Source organism: Microtus oregoni, unplaced genomic scaffold, assembly GCF_018167655.1.
Source record: "Microtus oregoni isolate MIOR12 unplaced genomic scaffold, Mior012 000049F_ref0000343, whole genome shotgun sequence".
In the NCBI taxonomy this organism is placed as follows: domain Eukaryota; kingdom Metazoa; phylum Chordata; class Mammalia; order Rodentia; family Cricetidae; genus Microtus; species Microtus oregoni.
Window position 1 is genome coordinate 5823378 of NW_024543223.1, and position 21328 is coordinate 5844705.

The following is a 21328-nucleotide window of genomic DNA, read 5'->3' on the forward strand; positions in this document are numbered from 1 at the left end:
TCTTTCTTCCTGGGTTTTCACAGTTCTCCAGAAACAAGCACAGCTTCCTGAGAGGCTGGCCCATCTCTCCTCATTGTGCTCTGGACACTGGGGTGGTAGAACACTTGAGGAACTGAGGAGCCTCCCCTCCTCCCAGCAGTCCTGACACCACACAGCCTGGGAAGGAGGGGGATGGAGGGGAGCTGGAGTCTGGTGAATACAGCCTGCCCTACACCGTGCTTCGCTTGACTTTTCTTGGTGACTTTTGATGCCTCTGGGCGGTGGCAGATGGAGGACCAATGTGCTCTGTCTGGCTCTCTGGGGAGCGTGCCTGCAGAGGAGAGGAAAACAGTCCTTTCTCTTTACATGCAGACTCTTGCTCTCCACCTCTGGCTGCCAGGTACGGGCTCTTCTCATATCAGGTGGCATCCCAGTTCTCTGTGGACTCCAACAGGGGCCCACTGAAGGACAATTCTGAAATGTCCACCAGGACACAGTGTCAGGCCCTGAAGATCAAAAGCTCTGTCCCCAGGACCCACTCACAAATCCATTCTCGTTAAAGAGCAGATGTTAACTTGAGGTTCTTACACCCCACAGACTCTTCTTAGACCCTAGGAAGTGCTTTGTTTGCCATGTCACTGGAGTGTTAGGAGTCCACCAGCATGGAGCTCTTGGGTAGGAGAGGTACAAGAGCTGCCACCTCTTCCCTGGGTACAGTGCCCTCCCTGGATGTGGCACCTTCCTTGGGTAAACGCCTTCTCTAGGTCTGGTGATTCCCTGGGTGCGGCACTTTCCCTGGATCTAGTGCCCTCCCTTGTGAACCCCGTGCCTGGATACAGCTTCCTCCTGGGTTTGCTCCTCTGGGTATGGTGCCTTCCTGGTGACTCCCATCCAGGAGCTCTTCCACCCTGTCCTCTCAGAGCTGAAAGTCCCTGGCTCTGATCATAAGGCTGTTTCCTTATCCACTCGCACCCCACCCCCAAATCCGTCAGGCTTTCCAGGGATGGGATGAGCAAAGGCGGCTGGCTCCCATTATCAATGGAAATCCCAAGGTTTTAGGGAACCAAGACCCAGGCATGTATGTCACACGCATCACAGCAGCACGGGATTCTGAGGCCTCAGCATGGCTGCTCTCTGGGCCTCCAGAAGCTCAGGGAGCAGCTGAAGTATGCTGTGTGGCTGCCAGAGCTCAGTGAGGGCTTGCTGTGCAGCCACGAACGTCCCACAGCAGGCCAGGGAGTGGCGGAGGCCATGTTGCCCCCTGCCTTTGGGAGTGGCCAGTCTCTATAGACAGGTTGAAACTGGTTCATTGCTGTGAGAGGACCAGCCCGTCAGAAAGAGCTGCTGTGCCCTCCCTGGGTGTATGCTTTCCCTGACTGTGGTTAAGATATTAGTACCTGTCTGGGCCGCTCCACTTGTAGGTGCCGCTGTGTATCCCCATACATGGTGTTCATTGTCTGTGCTGGAGCCTGTCTTGGCTCTGGGTGAGGATTGTCCCCAGTCCCTTGAAGATGACATATGCATCTGCCTAAGGTCCTAAGGGTTCTGCCTCTGACCCTGGCATGACCTTTGGTTGCACCAAGGTTCACAGAGGCCCTGCTGATTAACTCGCATGTCCATGATTTCTCCCTCTCAGCTTTATGAACAGGCGGGCAGTGTCCACAAGCCCATACCTGGGGAGCATCTCCAATGGCTACGCCCACCCCAGCGGGACAGCATTACACTATGACGACGTTCCCTGTGTCAACGGCTCGGTGAGTGTCCTTTTGTTAGAAGGCAAATTGCTAGTTACTTCTGTCCTGGAGTGCCTAGTTTTCCATTCTAGTGAACTGAGATGGAGAATTATACCACTGCTCCCCCAAACCCTGGTCTCTGACGTGAACAGCAGGTCACGTGATCCCTAGTGGACAGCTCGTCATCACATACAGCTCGTCACCCAAGATGGAAGCCAGCGACTTAAGTTAAAATAAATAGACGGAGCTGGAAGAATGTTCAGTTTTACAGCTGGCGTCAGTCAGACACAACAGTCTACGTTACTCTGACTAGTTACGCCCAGCACGGCTGCAGCCGCCACCCTGCCATCAGACAGAGGCCTGGAGCGGCTGCGGGCGTGCTGGCGTGGAGCACTCACACACGAATGCGGGGATGCTGTGTGGCAGCTTCGCTGTCAAGCAGGCCTCAAGTATGTCCATTTAGCCTTAGTTTTTATTTTTCCCTGTTTTGTCCAATGTTTCCAGATCATGAGCAGATCCCTGCTGGGCCTCTATTATTTGGCTGGTGGTTGGGCACTGTGTACCTCTGTTGGCCTGACCCGTGCCTGCCTGTGCAGTGAGCAGGTGTGGGAGAGCGTGTGTGAGAAACTTGTTCTAAGAGGAGCCGGTATTTCTTAAGAGTTTCTCAACCTTCTTTTAAATTTGCGTCCTTCCTGTTCCCGACTTCGTTCTTTCCCCAATATTCTGATGGCAGGAGCCAGGCTCCTTTGTGCACTGGGAGTCCTCCCGGTGACCTCTGTTCTGTGGCCCTGTAGCCCTGTGGACAGTGATGTCTGGTGAGCACTGTGAGCAGGGCTCTCAGCCCACCCTGTGTGTCATCATGGTCCCCAGCCCCTTCCCCTATTCTTGCTATTGCACAATTTTCAAGGTGAGGCCTGGCCTCTGTGGCCTCCCTGTATCTGTGTAGCCCCAGCACCATAGTGTGGGACCTGCTCCTGTACTCCAGAATCTAGGGTATCTAATCTCAAAGGTGTGCTGCCATTCCCAGCCTGTGGCCTCAGCAGCCTTCTGCAGGCCTTGCCTTCTAGACAAGGCCTCCACACAGCCACACACACACACACACACACACACACACACACACACACACACAAACAGGAGGTGAGCAAGGTATTGCAGGGACTTGATGAATCATGCCATGCTCATATGTCCGGGTCCCCTTGGCAGTTCAGACACCATGCTGGCTCATGTACCCTCAGTGCTTCTTCCCCGGCTCACCCATGGTTTGATGTGGAAAGAAACAGCTCCGTGCTGAGAAATCCTCCCTACATACATGCACTGGGCCCTAGGAGCTGAGACATATGCCGTGTGTGCGTGCGTGCGTGTGTGTGTGTGTGTGTGTGTGTGTGTGTGTGTGTGCACGTGCGTCTTGCCCTTTTGTTTCCACATGGCATCCCTGCTCAGGTTTCCTCAGCCTGTCCTGTTTTCAGGCCTCTGTTACTACATGACTGCGTTTCGGAAGCTTCATTTCCGGGTTCCATAAAGTCCACACTTTATGACCAAATGCCCAGAGTGTCAGTACTGTTTGCCCTGTAAAAGTTCAGCTCATTCTGCACTCCCTTTGATTCTTTGCGAGGGAAGGGCTCTGCACACAGTCACTTTTATTCTAGAAACTTCTGTGGGATTTCGTCACTGTTTACTAAGTATTCCACATGACTTGATCCCTGCTATTTTAGGAAACTGAGAGTCAAGTATAGACCGTTGCATATCTGTGGGCTGTCACTGCAGCGCTCCACCCTGGCTTTTCTACGTTGTGTTAGGTTGTGCGCTTGTCCCCAGCGTCACAGAAATAGACACTGATGTGGCTGCAGAAGACACCCCCGCCCTGGGATTTTAGGCCTTTCCTATTTTTATAACAAAGGGCTGTAATTATAGTCTGGCAAGAAGGAGCGCTGCAGGAGAACATAAAAAAAAAAAAGGCTGAAATGGGCAGAATATATGAATTAATATTTCCTTTTATAATACAGGGCAATTTACAAAGACCTTTAAAGCCTGGGGGGATCTGGCAGTAGTTAAGAGTTTGGGCTTTCTTTATAGGTTCCTGCCAGTGCTCTGGAGTCCGTGTCCTGAGACATGGCTTTGAACTGTTAACTCTTTGTTCAGCTCCTCTGCTAGCGTAATGCCATTGTTCCATCCAAGTCGGAAGCACCCTGCATTCTACGGTTACATGACTCTGTCTTCAGCAGGCTTTTTTGGCAATGGCAATCTTTCTCAGGTGCTCAACTGTGGAACTTAGACCACGCTGACCTTGATGGTGAATTTGTCGGCCACAAGGCAGCACGGATGAACTCAGGGTGTTCTTGATGTCAGTCACATTCCTCCAGCAGCCTGATTTGCCCAGCTCTGCCTTTCCCCAGCTGTGTGAGCTGCCTTTGGCTCCATTTCCCCTGCTTGCTAAGTGGAGTAAGTGATAGATAAACCAGTGTGTCCGAACCACAACAAGTGCCAGGGCCCTTGATCGTGATCTCACGTGCCTTCCCGTGCGGCAAAGAGCTCTGGGTGCTGTCCAACTCCCTGACCTTATTTCCTGTGCATCAGGGAACTTCCAAACTCCATGTCTCTAGGGCTAGCAATGCCAGCTCAGTACTCTTCAACTGACTCTGCGAACAATTTAAGTACAGAGAAACCTTTCTTATGACTCCGAAGGCAAAGGGGCCCTTATGAAGCAGCCCGTGGTTGTGGGGGTTGTGCCTGACCTGTGTGTATATGAGTGACTGGCCATGCAAAGCTTTGGGGGGCTGCTAACATCTCACTGTGCTAATCTTCTCTGTCCTCATCTGGCTGTATGTGTTGCAGTGGGACGCGGATGGCGGCTTTCCTGGCTGTGGGAGCAGAGGCCTGGCGGAAGAGGTGCTTTATGATAACGCGGGCCTCTACGATAACTTGCCATCACCAACTATCTTTGCTCGCTCCTCTCCTGCTGACCGGAGGGCATCTCGGCCACCTGCTGACAGGCTGTCCTCTAACCACTACAAATCCCCCACCTCCTGCAGCCCACCCTGCTCCCCACCTGTCACTAACACCTCTTCTGTGGGGAGGGCGTCTCTCGGGCTACACTCCCAGGTACAGATTGCGTTCCCGAACTCCCCGACATCACCAGTGGACCTGCAGTGACCATATACTCACCTCCTCCCACACACCAAAATGTTACAGTCTTCAGCCATAGCCTACTTCACAGTTAGCCACGGAGGGACTGGAGAGCCATTTGGGACCAGCTCCCAGTTTTCCTGGCTCACCCACCTCTGCTCCTGGAGGATTCCCCAGTGCACTTTGAGAATTACGTCAAAGATTATGAAAAGAGGCCATGCAACTTTCCAGAAGGTTCTGGAATGGCAGGTTTCTCTAGAATATTCTACCTTGTGTATAAGTGAGCAATGGTTGCCCCCAGGGAGTGGTTAGTTCCTGTCTGTAAACATGGCCCGCACCACGCTGAGAGCCAGTGTGTCGTCTGGGAGACAATGACGTGTGCCCTCCTGTACCTGTGTGACAGGGCTCTGACTGAACCCTTGTTTGCCCATGCTCTGTGACATGCATCAGCCTTTCAGAGCAGACATATGAACTGCCTTCATCAATTTTTAACCTAAGCATTCTGTATGCTCTGCCTGGAGTCCTCTCGGCCTCACACTCTGGGAACGTGAAGCAAGAGGCTAGGCTTTCCACGGTCCGTTCCATTCAGTTTTGAGAAAATAGCAGACACCAGGCAAGGTCTAGGCGTCCATGTAGTGGTGACTCACTCTTGCACTCCAGACACTGCTTTGTCTGAAACGACAAGGAGATCTTGCTGTGGTAGCACAAATATTCAGATGTTATCCCTGGAGAGTCTGACTCCAGGAGTTAGAGGGGTGTGAGCCGCTGGGTGACCAGTGTGAACTCCACCGGCCTCTGCCAGTGTCATCAGGATCCCCGCCCAGTTCTGGCCAATGAGTCCTACCTATGTATCTGTCGGTTTGCTGGTATCATAGCTGTCTTTGGTTAGCTCGGTAAATATGCCACCTGTGCATGTGGAGTGTCCTCTCACTAGTCAGGAATCACATGATGCATGGCATGGCACTCCCACTGTTACCCAGCCTAGTCTCTGTTCCAAACAGGCTGGTCATTCCTTTGGGAACCTGTTGGTGATGAGGCTATGCACTCAGAGAACTCCTGGTTGCCATCTTGTGCATGGCTGTGCAGTATCATCAGGAGTCCTAGAAAGATGCCAGTGTCTTTACATTTTTAAGCAAGCAACCAGAGGTTCGGGAAGTTTTGAAGGGCAGGCTCAGGGTCCCCTAAATGACAAGCCAGAATTGCAGCTAGATCAGTATGCAGCCCCACACTGTACCTCCAATGGAAGGAGAAGCAGGCAGTGAGAGTTGGGGATGACAGCACCTGGGTGTCAAGTTTCCTCTCTCTCGAGTTCACTGCCCGGCATGCAGTGTTGCCTGCCGCGTGTGAAGCTGTGCCTTGAAGAGTCAGCAGGGACTGTTGAATATTTTAAGCCTGTAGCTGGCTAAGGCTTGTATATATTTATGATATATTTGTCTCTTGCAGCCTTCCTCAGATGATTCATCAGTGATCTGAAAGGAGGTTATGTACCCCATTATTGCATCGCTCAGTTAAGGGCAAGAACCTCCCTGCACAGCCAGACCCTTTCTCTAAAAATAGCCCAATAATGGAAAAACAACTTAGCTCTAGCTAGACACAGTGTCTCAGGCTCTCAAAGGTTCTGCTGCACACCTGTGCATGGTCACTCAGAGCTGCTCTCTATCCAAAACTTGAGGCCCCAGCAGAAACATAGCATCCTTCCCATTGCAGACAGACTTCCTGGTAGCCCTGGGTGTCCAGCCTTCATTGCTGGGAGTTTCCCATAGGGGCATCACAGAAGCCCGTTGACTGGAAACTGAGTTGGTTTCCTTTGCCCTCTGACCATGCTAGTCGGTTGCACTTAAGAGTCAAAGACTAAAAGAAGTAACTTTAGGTAAAAGGGTGCTTTAGATTGATTGTTTTTAATTTTCTCTGTGTGTTTCAACAGTTGAAGAGCAAAAAACCTCCAGTGGCATCTAATGGGATTTCCGTAAAGGGGAAGGTTCCAAGCAGCCAGCAAAAAAAAGTGGATTCTGCAGGTGGCGTGAAACGGACAGCATCAAGTGAGTTCCCCTTCTGGCTCCTTGCTTCCTGCTTTGGTGCAGTTGGTCAACTTGAGGCTGGCTGGGCTACTTCTGTAGCAGATACTGAGCTTGAGGGTGTGCTGGGAGGTAGGGTAATGTGCTTCCCCCTCTCACTGGCCAGGATCTCTAACCCAGCCTCTGTGAATGTTGCTTGGCTTTTTGGTATGACATTCAACCATGAGACACTGGGACTTTGGTCCAGGAGACTTCTGTTTGTGTCCCTAGAACACCAGTGACAAAGTCACATAAATTGAAGGCAGCCGCTTCATCTGTCAGACGTGCAGGTGGCTGAACACTGGGCTGATTCAGAGGAAAGGGAGGTGCTGGGCACCGAAAGCAAAGTGACCTGTCACAGCAACCAGCACCTTCCATCCCTGCTGACCTCTGATAGCTGTGTTGTCAGGATAAGTGCCATGCAACCCATTGTGCAGTGAGGGCACCTTCCATCCCTGCTGACCTCTGATAGCTGTGTCGTCAGGATAGGTGCCATGCACCCCATTGTGCCGTGAGGGAAGTACCCCCGAGTAGAACAGGACAGCCAGAGGTCTCACAGCAGACCAGGCCTTCCGACTTCAGAGCCGATTGTATAGACCAAACAGAGGGAGACGCAGCCTGCCTGGGATTCAGCAGCTCTCCTTCATCTGCAGCTAAAGTTGAGTGTGCTAGCTTCTTGAGTTTGTGTTTGCCCTGCCCTCATTGCATTGGGTGGTCAGCCATTCAGCCAGCCTGCTGGTGGGATGTGTTTATTCAGGACACCCTGCTTGTTGCTGGGGATATGAGGAGAAGATCATGCTAGCTTTAAAACGCAGGCCTAGGGACTGCAAGGGGCTCTGCTGGTCCTGGAGCTCCTCCATCAGTCTGAGCCAAGCAGGGAAGTGTCCATGCCAAATCATGGCCAGTCAATGCCATCCGGGATTCCTGTCTGAGCATTCCAGTCTGCAGCCATGCATTCGGTAGACCAGCCTCAGGGATAGTGTAGATAACTAGCTACCTTCACCTGGAGTCCTCCACACCCACCTGGTGCGGGAGAGAAAAGGCCTTAGCCCTGCCCATGCTGGTATCTGCTTCAGAGTCAGAACAAGGGCACAGAGAGGCTATCCTTTTCCATAGTCAAAGCATGGATGAGCCATGGGACTTGAGCAACACTTGGTTGCTTCCGCCCCAGGGAACCTTTGCATTCTTGACAGGAGCTTGTCTATGCCTCAGCTTTCAACTCCGCATTTCAAGCAGGCAGGTCAGGAGCCTGTCGAGCTATCTCCTCATTGTCGCAGACTTCCTTGGCCCTCTCTTTGTAATTTCATTCCCTGATGCCTTGGGTGTATTTATGCTCTTGTTCTTAGTGTTGTTCGTTCAGGGAGGTGCAGGAGCCAGAGGGATGAGTCGGCCTAAAATGCCTTGTTAAGCAAGATCTGAATCCCACGCGGGCTCCTTCAGCCAGGCGATTCTCATAGTCCTCTGTTCGCTTTATTTTATGGATGATTTGTCCCAGTATCTAGTGGGACCTTCAGTAGGGAATGTTTTATTAACTTTGGTGACATCTAATGGAAACAAAAGGGAAAAATAATTGCATCCCGTGCTTTTGCCGAGTTCAGCCGATTGCATTATGGTTGTATAGTTGATTGCATGGGGACTACACGGCGGGGAAATTTATAAGCTGTCATCTGTAGGTTTGTTGGGAGATGTATTGGTGTAGACAGGGGAGTTTGTACAGTTTGGCACGGAATTTCCTGGAAGTGCCTTGGTTTCACGAGACACGGTGGTTATCCTTGCGTTGTGAGTCTGGCAATGTCAGTCTAGGGGGGGTCTTTTTGGTGAGGGAAGGGATGCCGACCGGACATAGGAAATGCCCAAATCTCTAAGAAAGTGGTCAATTATGGTAGAGCCAGCTCAGGGCAGGTACTGTATGAGCAAAGCCGCTGGCGAGCCAGTCATCTCTAGCTGTCATGGGGGCTGCCTGTGAGTGTCTGCTCCATGCCAGGCATCTTCACACACAGTTATCCGTGTTAGGAAAATGCATCTACTTTTAAAGACTTGCAAAACAGCCCTTGTCCCTCTATGGCTTCTACTCTGAAACAGACAGACCTGTAGATGGACGGTGACAGAGGGGCACGGGGAGTGCAGCCCCAGATCTGGCGAGTGATACTGTGACTAGAGATGCTGGAAGCCTCACAGCAGGCTCTGGCCAGTCATGCTAGGTTCTCCAGCCCCTCAGCATCTTTTCCAGAGAGGCTTTCCCTAAATTCCTATTGGGCTGCTTTAAGTTCCCCACAACAACACACAGTAGCCCGGAACTGTATTGTAGGCCAGACTGTGGGAGTGTGGGGCCTGAGTTCAGCACCGTGTGAACGGCTATGTGCTGGCGACCAGGTTGCTGGTTTTCCCCCAAATCTTTTACTTATTCTCTCATTCATTTTTCATTCATTCATTCATTAACTATAGCAGCTATTTATAAAGCATTCATCTGGGGAGCTACGTTAAGTGCTTTGTAAATATTAATTGAACTCTTACAGCCGCCCATGAATGACCTGCTCTTATCCCATTTCACAGGAGGAGAAACAGGCACAGGTTTGTCCTAGGTCACAGGACTCCAAGATTGCCCTTTGAATAGTAGGTCTCCAAGCACCATGGACTGCCTCTCTGTCTTTTCATTCAGCAGAGACGCCCTCCCTATCAGAATCTCAGGCCAAGGAGATGTCTTCCCTCCAGCCAGGGCGAGGCGTTCTTGTAAAACAGAAGTGGGAACAGGGAGGCTATGCACATAGGGAGAACTACAGAAACTCTAGAACATATTTTTAAAATCTATTTTACTTTGTGTGTTTTGCCTACATGTTTATCTGTGCACCCTGTGTATGCCTGGAGACCAAGGAGAGCAGAAGAGGGTCTTGAATACCCCTGGAACCAGAGTTACAGATGACTGTGAGCTGCCATGTGGGTGCTGGGTCTCGAACTCTGGTTCTCTAGAAGAGCAGCCAGTGCCCTTAACCACTGAGCCATCCCTCCAGTCCCAATAGAGGTTATTTTTGACCATAACAGATATGCTGTTCTAGTTTCATTTCTTTTGCTGTAACGAATACACAGAAACAATTTCGGGCTTGCAGTTACAGGTTACAGTGTGTTACTGTGGAAAAGTCAAGGCACCTCACACTCAGATTCAAACGCAGAGAGAATAAATGCATGGCTATCTGCGTGAGGTCATGTACACAGCCAGCTTCCTCCACTCTCACACATTCCAGGGCCCAGTTCGTGATATGGTGCCACGCACATTGGGGGTGTGTCTTCCCATCTCAGCTAATAATCAAGACACTTCCTTACAGACACGGCCATTGGCCAAGCTGATCCAGATAATACCTCGTTAAGATGTTGTTCCCAGATGATTGTAGACTGTGTTGGGCTGACAGTTAAAACTGTCCAGGTCACTGCCTGGCCAGGTTCCAGAATCATTGCTCTGAGCCTTATTGACAATTATTTGAAAGCTGAGGGGAGGAGCACTTGGAGGGAGGAGCCTTAGAGGGAGTCCCCAGTATTCCTCTCCATTTGTAAATGTGCAGATCAAAGTATTAGAGGAATTGAGGCACGTAGAGTCCCTGCTCGTAACCCCCCTTTCTCCTCAAGACCAGCCAGGAGCAGCTCTGTGGTAGAGCGCTAAGCAACAGACCTTGGCAGTCTGACCCCTCTGGATGCGCTAACTCTTGGTACTCCTTATTTAGATGCTGACCAGTACAAATACGGTAAGAACCGTGTGGAAGCAGATGCCAAGCTGTTACAGTCCAAAGAGGAGGAGCTGCTGAAGAGGAAAGAGGCCCTGCGGAACAGGCTAGCACAGCTCCGGAAAGAGAGGAAGGACCTGAGGGCCGCCATTGAAGTGAATGCAGGTGTGTGTGGTGGGAGTGGGAGTGGGAAGCTCTGATGGTCCATGCGCCTGTGTGCCCTGGAGCTCTAGAGTTCATCCAGCTCACCTTTAGACCTTTGCGCCACAAGGTAATATTGCCCTCCTGGGGTGCTGGCCTTGTAGGGAGCCCAGGGCAGCACAGAGTTGGCTGAAGAGTTCCATCATAGGCAGGAACTGTGACCTGCCCTAGTGAGATGCCAGCAATTTCAACCTCAGCTGCTAAGGGCCAAGAAGGTTGGCAGGTTTTTTTTCCCTTGTCTGACTCAGTGTTTCTTCCGTGGAGGAAGCAGCCACTGGGGCTGGAAAGTTCTCATAGAGCTTTGCCTAGGAAGAAGCAACTCTCTATTCTTAGAAAGGCCTGGGAGAGCAAGGCTGTACCTGGTTTTAGGGATCAGGGAAAAGACTGTATTAGTGATCCTGAAAGAGGGACAGCGAGCAAGGTACAGCTCTCAGGGTAGTCACGTCTGGGGATGAGTGGTACCCAGGCCCAGGCTGTGCCTTCCTCACCAGACCTCCCATCTTCCCTTGTACCACTCCCCCCGCCCCCCGACAGAGGCACAACTGACTTTTCAGATTTAGCTTCTACCAGCTGAGAAGGGAGATGCCAGCAGGTGGGGAAGCCCAGAGGGGACCCTGGCTTCCAGAAGGCTTCAGTGCAGGCTGAGGCTGGTACATCTGCCCATCCTACTTAACCAGAGTTGAACTCTTTCCAAATTATGGCTGTTTGGGGAAGTAATTTTGGGAGCAGAGACCAAGAAAGGAGGTACAGATGGGCCCATTAGGATAGTCTGTGGGACCAGGTTGGGCGGGGTGTCAACATCAGACTATCTGAGAGACATGGAAAGCCAAGTCTATGACATAAGGGAGCGTGGTGCATGTTGATCAGCTCCTCTACTTCCTGTGTCAAAGCACAGGACAGAGATGCAGAAAGGCCCCAGCTGTGTCTCTCAGAGGCCAGGCTCCCTGTGCCCTGTTGTTTGCCCACCTCGCTGACTTGGTTTTCTTCAGTGTCCATCTCTGTGCATTTTCTGCCCAGCTGGTCACTGCATCAAATTTCAAATAAATAAGTTAGCTGGCAAGCCCTGGAGAAATGTATGTGGAGGCCTACAGAGACATGGGCTATGTTTTCCAACCACAGCAGCAGGTGCAGTAGCCCACATGCAACTGGTAGAATTTGAGACCTCCTTATTCAGCTGCCCAGTCAGGGGCCCCTTTGGACACCATGCCCTCTGAGTGAGTGTCAGGAAGGTCCTTCAGGCTTCTGAGTGGGATCAGGCTGTGGGCAAGACCTGGCAGAACTCAGCTATGTCAGCTCCTCTGTGAGGTGACCATGTGTCCCTGGGATTTCAGGCAGGAAGACCCAGGTGGCCCTGGAGGACAAGCTGAAGAGGCTGGAGGAGGAGTGCAAACAGAGGGAGGCCGAGCGGGTCAGCCTGGAGCTGGAGCTGACCGAGGTCAAGGAGAGCCTGAAGAAGGCCCTGGCCGGGGGCGTCACATTAGGACTGGCTATTGAGCCCAGGTCAGGGACATCAAGTCCACAGGTAAGTGTTCTGAAGGCACAGCACAGGGAAGTGCCCCATGGTCTCTCAGGCAGTTTCCTCACTACCATGGGTGGTGCCCAGTGTGTGGAGACACTGACCTCTATGTTCACCAGAGTCTTTAAAGGCGGAGGACATGGCTTTCTTTTGCATGGTTAGTTCTGACTTGATGCCAGCTTGCTAGGCAGGAACTCATTCCCATGGCACTCCCTGACAATGCCACCAGGTCTCTAGAAGCCACGGTGACAGTAACACGGTCTCTGCCCCTCAATCTGGGGCATGAATGAGAGTGCCACCTGTCAAGTCGTAGCCCTTACCTTTAGTCATGGCTCCTTGTCCTCAGCTGACTCTGCCACTGAGACTTTCTCTTGTCCCCACTGTCCCCTGACCAGGAGTAAGCCTAGCCTCAGAGGCTCAGAACTGGGTGGCCATGCTCTGCCTTCTCCTGTGTCACTATGCACTGTGGTTGTCATCACCCCTAGCACTGGTGGCAGCATTCTGTGTGATTATAACCAGCCCTCTTCCTCAGAAGAGTAGCGTGTTACAGGTGCTTCCGCTGTAGACAGCTACTGCCTGGCTACCCTAGGACACCCTCTTTGCACAGCACCTCCACCCAGAGTCAGTGCTGCCTCTGAAGATGTCCAAAGAAAGATCTATGTTATCCATACATTGAGCTGGGAGTGCCCCAGTCAGTAGCCTTCACAGGAGTTCTGGGCCGACATCCTGCATGTCCCAAGTGTGTTTTCGGTGTTCTGTGTTGTGTGATGATAACATGGTCTCCCCGGTGCCATGCTTTCCCAAAGGTCAGTTTGCAATCCTATGTAGAAGAGCCAGCAAGCCAAAGCCAGGTCCAAGTTAACTGAAGAGATAAGCTGATTCATTTTAAGCTTTCCAGAAATTTCTCTTCAGCATATGAAAAAGTGAGAATGGTCACAGACCCTCAGTGCCATTTGGGGGTCACTCATTGCCTGTGAACCCCAAGCTAATGCTGTCTGGTCCTGGCAGCTTCTACAACAAGGCCTGACCCTTTTGGTAACAGGCAACTCCAGGAAGCATTTGCAAACTTAGGAAGAAGCACCATGTGGATGGATAAGCGAGAGGTGGTGAGGGCAGTAGTGTGGGCCCAGAACCCTGCCTCTTAGTTTTCCATCCCTTGGCCTCAGCTTTTTTTTTCCCCATTAAATGCATTGTCAAAAGGTGCTCAGGCACTGGCTGTGGTGGACCTTCCTAGTTTTGTCCATTTCCAAATCAATTTCTTCTTTACCAAACTGTTTTCTCTGAGAAATACCAGTGGTTGAGAACCACCCCTCACACAGGGCTCTCCTCTTATTAACAGTCTCCTGTGTTTCGGCATCGGACTCTGGAAAACTCTCCCATTTCCAGCTGTGATACGAGTGATGCTGAGGGGCCCCTGCCTGTGAACAGTGCAGCCGTCCTGAAGAAGAGCCAACCATCCTCAGGCAACTCCCCTTGCCGTGGGCACGTGCTGCAGAAGGCCAAGGTGAGCCTCCCTGCTGAGCCGGATTCCCGAGCTCAAAGTGAACCCCACTGCACTTGGCACTCAGCCTCTTCCAGTTCCCACATGCATCCTTAGGGACTGGGGTTCAAAGACAACCACCAAGCTGGAATCCCCAGAGCTTCAGGTCACCTCAGAAGTGGACAGGCTCTATCCTTTTGGGCTTGTCCTCCTTTGGGCAGCACAGACTGGGCTGAGTGACCACAATGTCCTTTCCAGCACTTACATGCTGTGATTCTCCACAGAAGAAAGATAAAGCCAGAAAGGTATTTCTCTTTCTAGGCTGTCCCCAGCACCCTGGCCATCAGCCAGCGTCCCTCCTCTCCTGCAGTCAGGGAGAGGAGCCACCAACAACCTTTGCCATGATTAAATCGTAGGGATTCTCAAAGTATAATTTCCAGATGACCAGAGCCAGCACTTCTCATCCATGGTGACGGAAGCAGTTGTAGGTTGAACTGAGTTGGCCTGGGGGTGGGACATGAGTCCAGATAGTGTCCCTCTGTTCTGAAGACGGAAGAGACTGAGCATGAGCCCTGTGAGTCTCAAGATATCACAGCTGGCATCAATGTGTCCTTCAGCAGCCTGAGCCCCTTGCTCAGGAGCAAGAAGCATTTTGCTTTCAGCAGGACAGATTGCATGCAGGGCGAGGACTGTGCTATGTTCTTAGGGTGTCCTGGAATGGTGGTAGGAACTGTGCTTGCCCGACCTCTCAGTGTGTGTGCTTCCCCAGCAAGCACGCTTTCTAGAAGGCTCCATGGGGAGCCTTAGTTGGGGAAGGTTACTGAGCTGGCATTCCAGTGGCTTCCCTGAGCATCCCTCAGGCCTTCTTAGTCTATAGCCATCTTCTCCTTTGCAGAGGACCACTTTGCCTGAGCCATGTTAGACTGGAGCTGTGCGATTCCCCTCCCAGTTTCTTTACCATCAGAGAAGGTGGGGAGAAGTCAAACCATGCTGTGAAAAATAAAAATAAGGGCTGGAGAGATGGCTCAGTGGTTAAGAGCATTGCCTGCTCTTCCAAAGGTCCTGAGTTCAATTCCCAGCAACCACATGGTGGCTCACAACCATCTGTAATGAGTTCTAGTACCCTCTTCTGGCCTGCAGACATACACACAGACAGAATATTGTATACATAATGAATAAATTTAAAAAAAAGAAAAGAAAAATAAAAATAAATGATTCCTTGGCTCAGGCTTTTCAGCCTTATCCCTTCTGATGACGAAGATGAAATCTATGACTGTTAGAGAGAGACACAGCCACCTCCAGCCAGTGCCAATCCGCATAGGAGGGAGGTCACTGCTTCTGGTCCCAGCTGCTGCCAGTGCACAGATGGGAGGTGTGGATGCTCTTGTCACTGTGGCTAGTCTCTCACACAGCCTCATGAGTGGACTTGAGCAGGATGCCCCTAGTGTCTGAGGGGCCCCACTGGACATGAGGTCAGATTGGGGACGTACTGACTAGTTTGAAAAGTCTCTTGACTTTTTCTAGAATCAAGAGTTCAAGTGTAATTAATGACTAATGGCACCACATTGGCAGAAATAAGAACCCTAATGGAGTTATTGGCAAAAACAGAAATACGCACAAGGGGGTGGAGTGTGGGGGATGGGGTACTGCAGGCTTGGCTGGTGGCTTGGTTCTTTAGAGGGATATGCCTGGCCAGATTCCCCATCTCAATCTCCCCAGATATCTCCATGGTGACTGAGAATAAGTGCTGAGAGAACCATGTCTAAGGATAGCATTTAGGGGCTGCTGCCACCCCTGGTAGCTACTGTGTCCACTCCTCCTACCCATTCATCCATTCACCCACCCATCCACCTATCCATTCACCTACCCATCCATCCATCCACCCACCCATCCATCCATCCATCCATCTATCTATCCATCCATTCATCCATCTATTTACCCACCCATCCATCCATCTACTCACCCATCCATCCACCCATCTATTCACCCACCCATCCATCCATCTACTCACCCACCCACCCATCCACCCATCCACTCACCCATCCATCCACCCACCCATCCACCCACCCATCCATCCACACTTTCCAACTTTCACTTTCTTTTGGTAAAATAAGCAAAGCTGTCCTGATCTATTGAACATTTCCAAGTGTGTGTCTCATTGGCATCACCTCCAGAACTTCATCTTCCTAGACTTTGTCCCCGATAGACCAACACTGTCTTCTTCCCATGCCTCTGGTACCCACCATGGTACTTTTTGTCTCTATGAACCTGACTACCTTGAACTTGCACATAACTAGACTCAGGTCCTATGAAGTCCTTAAGTACATGGTATCCTGGAGATCCATGATGTACCAGGAGTCATTACTCCCTTCCTTGTTCAGCTTGATGAGTATCCCATGTCCAGAGGCCACAATTCCCTATTTGCCCCTGCCAGGTACTTGGATTGTGTTTATCTCTGACTGGCTATACAGAAGTGCATGTACTGTACAATTATTTTGTTCAGGGGGAACCTGCATTCTGTTGTTTGTGACTGAGCCCCCACACTGTGTAGGGCCATGGTGGCTTGTGGTGGCCAGGATCAAATCACCTGTACTCACACACCTCTCTTCTCCAGGAGTGGGAGCTGAAGAATGGGACATAGAGGGAGTCCAGCCGCACCCAGACAGAGACTGCGTACTGCCACCAGCCTCATCCGTGTGCCTCCCAAAGTGGCCTGAGCATGACTTCAGAAGTTTGGACTGAGTCTGACGCTGACCCTTGGCCAGCGTGCGTGCACGCTCTCTACTGTATGACGGTGCCCTTTAGGAAAATTTACTTTAAGACTTTGGTGTCCAGATTTGCTTGTTAGAAAGCAGAAACAAAAGGGGTTGACAAGTTGTTTTGAAGTACCCTCTGGCAGACGGCAGGTATGGTTCTGAGGCTCTCAGCTCAACCCTAGCTTGCAGCCATGGACCATGTGCCCCTGGGAGATAGAGTGGCCCAAGCCTTTCCCATGTGCGGCCAGAGTCCATACATCATCCTGTTTGCCAGAGAGTCCTGCTCTACAGTAGCATGAACTCCTTGTGTCTCTGCAGCACCCCCCTCCACCTGTCCCCTTGTCACTGGAGGTAAAGCCATGAGGAATAGTGCTGAGAAGTGATTTTTAAGGTTTGGTTTTGTTTGGGGGCAGACACTTTTGTTACCAGGATGGAAAAGTCATTCTTTTTGCTAATGTTTTCTTTTAAAGAAAATGTCCCTTTTTATCACGTGATAAGCTTAGATTTTAGGGACTTTTCAGAGGCCCTGTTTCCCATTTTATGATGTATTTTGAGAGGCAGCACTGAGCTTTTCAGTCCTTGGCTAGCAGTTGCCCCTTCGCCTTGACCTGAGACCCCTGCCTCCCCTACTGCCGGGCAGGAACTTCTCAGCCCAAGAGGTATACTGGTCACCGTCTGCCTGTAGATCTAACAGTCTGGGCTGGAGCTTCCTTTGGAAACAGAGCAGGTTCAAGAACCCATAGTCAAGTCTTGACCACCTTTGAACAGAGACAGATCCTTCCAGAGCACCTCCCTCCCCTTTATAGTTGAAGCCATGGCTCACAGGTGCCCTCCTGTGCCCAGGTTCTGACTAGGTGGGTCTCCTCCCCTCCCGTGCCTACCTCTGTGCACTGTTTCTTGGATAGTTCATTTGCTCAATATGCCCAGCCTATAGCTCACGGATGGGTCTAGCCTCTCTATCCTAGGGGTCTGAGAGTCAAACTGGCTTTTTGGGCTTCCAGGATACTGTCCAGACCTTTCCACCATGGGAAGTTGAAGGCAGTGAGGGGGAGTTAGCCATCCCCGCAGACTAATTCGGGGCCAGTTATACACAGGCAATGGGCTTATTCCTGAGACTAAGAACCTGGTGATGTGATGCCGGAGGCAAGCCTTCCCACTCCAGTGCAGAATGTCCTCAGCACACACAGGAGGAAAGTTTCCCAGGCACTCTGTAGAGGTTGGACTTGGTCTCTGGGCAGCCTTCATGGTTAGGGTCTATGCTCTGTGCTTCAGCCCTGATGTAGCTGTCTTAGAGTCACCAAAGAGCAGCAAGGTGGTCACCAGTGGACAGGGACACCACATCAGACGTCTAAGCTGCTCAGCTAGAGGTCCTCCCTCCTCAACTGTCCTACGGTGCTTCACTCTCGTGCCTTCCTCCACGGGGCAGTTAGGATTCTGTGTGGACTAGTTTCTGCCAGGGAACTGTGGAGAAGGACCAGGAAGAGGGATGTAGCCTTTTCACGAGCAGCAACTATGGGAGCCCTTGGGTCATCACAGGGAGCTGTGACCATTTCACGTCACATGACATTGGTGCTCTGAGAGGAAAGAGTTTGACCTGCCATAATCTGTTGCCTGTGGGTCTCAGAGCAGTGCTTTTGGCCACTCTGATGGCAGCCTGCTTTGCCAGTAAAGTTGTGCCAGGCTCTGATTGTTACCAAAACAAGGAGAACACGCCCAACTTAACATCCAGTTCTGGCCAGCATAGAAGGACGTCTGTAATGGTGCGGGGATGTTAGGAGAGCCCCATGTCCAGCAAATATGCCAGATGGGTTTGTCCTGATGAACACAGTAGCTCCAGGTCCTGGTGTTTATGTCTTGTGCTGAGAAACCTAGGCTTGTAATTCACTCTACCCTCATGGATCCTGTAAGTTCCACTGAGCCATCTAAAGTAGGTCCCAGGGAAGGCAAGGCTCCCAACACAGGGTTCTGCTGTCCTGTATTCCCCTTAATGTTCTTAGATTTGGTCAGAAAGATAGTTTAAAGCATTTGCTTCAAAATAAGTTATTTATTTGTATATGTTCAATAAATATAGTTTTAATTTATATATGTACATATTGGACACCCATGAGACATCCGGTCAGGATGCTCAGTGCTCTCATTCTGTGACCCTCCCAGAGCCACAGGCATGACCCCAGCCAACCATGGCATAGGTCTGCTTCATGTGGAACCAGGTGGGCAGAGGGCCGAGCCATCCTCCTTCTGTGAGCTGTTGGGTCCTCTGGACCATGGGAGGTGCCCCACCTTTTGGGATCCCTCTTTGTCCAAGGCCATAGTGTTTCTTGGGGTCTACTTTTGTCACAGTTTGGCAAGATGTCACCAGCTTTCATAGTCCCCTCCACTTTTGTGTCTGTTCACTATCCCTTTGTATACAAACATCACGCTGGCCTGTGGGCTTGCTGTGGTCCCTGGCTGGGGCACGGGTGCGAACACTCACTCTCGCACAGTCTCATGTACCAGTGTTCTTCAAGGGTGAGCGTGGGTCAGCCAGGATGACCTGTGAGCTGGGTATGGACCCGCTGCACTCAGAATCTCCCAGAATCCTTGCTGCTCTCCTGCCTCGTGCCAGTATCTTGTCTCTTCCCTATGCATGCCTTGGTACTGGGTGCTGCCTCGCCCAGCTATCCCCCTCATTCAGCCACTTTCCCAGTTTGTTCTTGGCTGTTTCTTTGTCGCTAAGCCCACACTGAAGGACTGGAGAACTGGCACTTTTGGAAAACCCACTTTGAAAAGCAATATCCCAGGCCCCTAGGCCACTAAGGAAGGCTTAGCACCCACTGTGTGGGGCTGGCAGTCCCCCAGTTATAATTCACATGCAGGCAGCAGCAGGAGTGCCCCTGATCTCTCCTCCCAAAGACAAGGGACAAGCCTCCCCTGCTGTTGATAACCACCCTGTGCCACCCTCTGGGGATACCTGAGCCATGTGAGTCCTCCACCCACACCCAACCTCACCAGCACACAGGATACCTCCAAGGTCCATTCCCTGGGTGTGGCCACATCAAAATGATTGACTGCCATCTTCCTCCTCCTCTCCTTCCTTCTTCTAAAGTCATTTTAAACCAGAAACATTTCAAATCCATGACATATTTTTAAATTAACTGAATGTCTGGGTCCTGTCCCCACTGACGTACTACTAGCCACACCAGAGGGCAGGTTTTCTACTGTGAAATAGACTGAAGATAACAAGAACACTCCTGTGCTGTCTACATACTGCTCAGCCCCGGAAAGAGGCTGAAGCCATGTGTGGCCACGTCACTGGTGTGGGAAGCCCGCTCCTTCTTTTTAAGGGACACCCTTTGCCAGTAGCTGGGAACTGTACTGGCTTTGGAAACCTCTACTTCCCACACACCAGATTGGATTATCCTTTCAAAGTGGAGTCTTCAATTCATACTTCTTAGGGACCAAAGGTGTTTCTAATGTGATAATGTTTTTAATTGATTTTCTAACAATGGTTTGCTTTCCATTTTAACCCGTTTTTACATTCTAGGTATTTCAAATGAACTGCTCGTGGCTCCAAGTTGTAAAATGTTTTCACGTTATGAATGTAATTATTTCCTTATTGTATTTTTTAAAAAAACTAAAGTCATATTTAAAATAATCTTGGGAAGACACAGGCAAAGCAAAGAGAAAGTGTTTTTTTTTTTTTAGTTAACTATGTTGGTAGCCCATTTGAAATGACTGTAAATATATTTTGATTGTTCAGCTCAATGTATTTAATTCAGAAAGTAAAAATTTTTATGCAGAGAGACTTGCAATGAAAAGAACCCTAGTTTTCAGCCCATTTCCCTCATTTTGTAGTCACTTCATCCAACTTTTCTGCTTTACAAACTGATTTTTCTACTGTTGTAAGTATGTACCCATCGACTGACGCCCATTGGCGGGACTCGTTTGTGTTTTAATAAAGTTGTGCTGTGCGGCCCAGCCTCACGTCCTCCTGACCGTGGCTCACAGTGCAGCCCAAGACGTCCAGAGTTGCCTGAGTCGTCATTTCCGGGGACATCAGAGGCCACCAGACAGGTGGGAGGGGCTGTACATGAGAAATCCCTCTGCTTTAGAGGATCCTTGGGCATACTTTTGAGTAGTTTGGTCTGTGGACCTGAGTATTTAACTCAGTAGACACTATCACTACCTCCTTACCTCCCGGCTCTGTGCCAAGTGCTGGGAACAGAAACCAGTCCCCTGAACTGGAAACTGCTTTCGGGGAGCCCGCAGAACACAGGTGTACTCTTCCAGTGGAGGTTCCATAGAGATGTAGGGAATCTTAGGTGAGGTGACTAACTTTAAAATCCCTTTGTAGAGTTCTGAGAGGTGTAGGGATTATGTAAGCTGGGCAGTAGCTGCTTGCTGCCCAGTGTGGGACAAGGAGACAGGTGGTGAGGGGAGGGTTGGGGTGGGCTGTGGAGGATTTGGGGAGATGGTCAAAGGTCCTGTAGAGAGGAGTAGGGTGCCTTACAGGCTTCTCGGGGCCTCCACAGGTACCCTGTCAGCTGATGGCTGGCTAGTGGGCAGAGAGCAGAACAGATGTGGGAACCAACCCAGGGAGGCCCCGCCTGCCTCAGGGGCTGTAGTCAGTAACTTGAGCGACACTGTGGAGGAAATGCCCAGTGGGGAGCATGGTGGCCACAGGCAGGAGCTAAGTCTAGGACCTACTACCAGGCTTGACATCTGGATCCAGAGCCATTGGGTCCAAGCACCTGGGGACTGTGGTGAGAGATGTGGTGGTGTTCGGGACATGGG

At 50.9% G+C, this 21328-nt stretch overlaps 1 protein-coding gene across 1 annotated transcript in view; it reads left to right on the forward strand.

The window, feature by feature from the left end:
• Positions 1 to 20558, forward strand: part of Afap1 (actin filament associated protein 1) — a 116408-nt gene extending 95850 nt beyond the window's left edge. Inside the window, exons 12-18 of the mRNA XM_041636568.1 lie at positions 1616 to 1733; positions 4545 to 4811; positions 6760 to 6874; positions 10603 to 10767; positions 12135 to 12325; positions 13659 to 13823; positions 16414 to 20558. Coding sequence (XP_041492502.1) covers positions 1616 to 1733; positions 4545 to 4811; positions 6760 to 6874; positions 10603 to 10767; positions 12135 to 12325; positions 13659 to 13823; positions 16414 to 16440 — 1048 coding nt within the window. The 3' untranslated portion in view covers positions 16441 to 20558. The remainder of the gene's footprint in view (positions 1 to 1615; positions 1734 to 4544; positions 4812 to 6759; positions 6875 to 10602; positions 10768 to 12134; positions 12326 to 13658; positions 13824 to 16413) is intronic.
• The last annotated feature ends 770 nt before the right edge of the window (positions 20559 to 21328 follow it).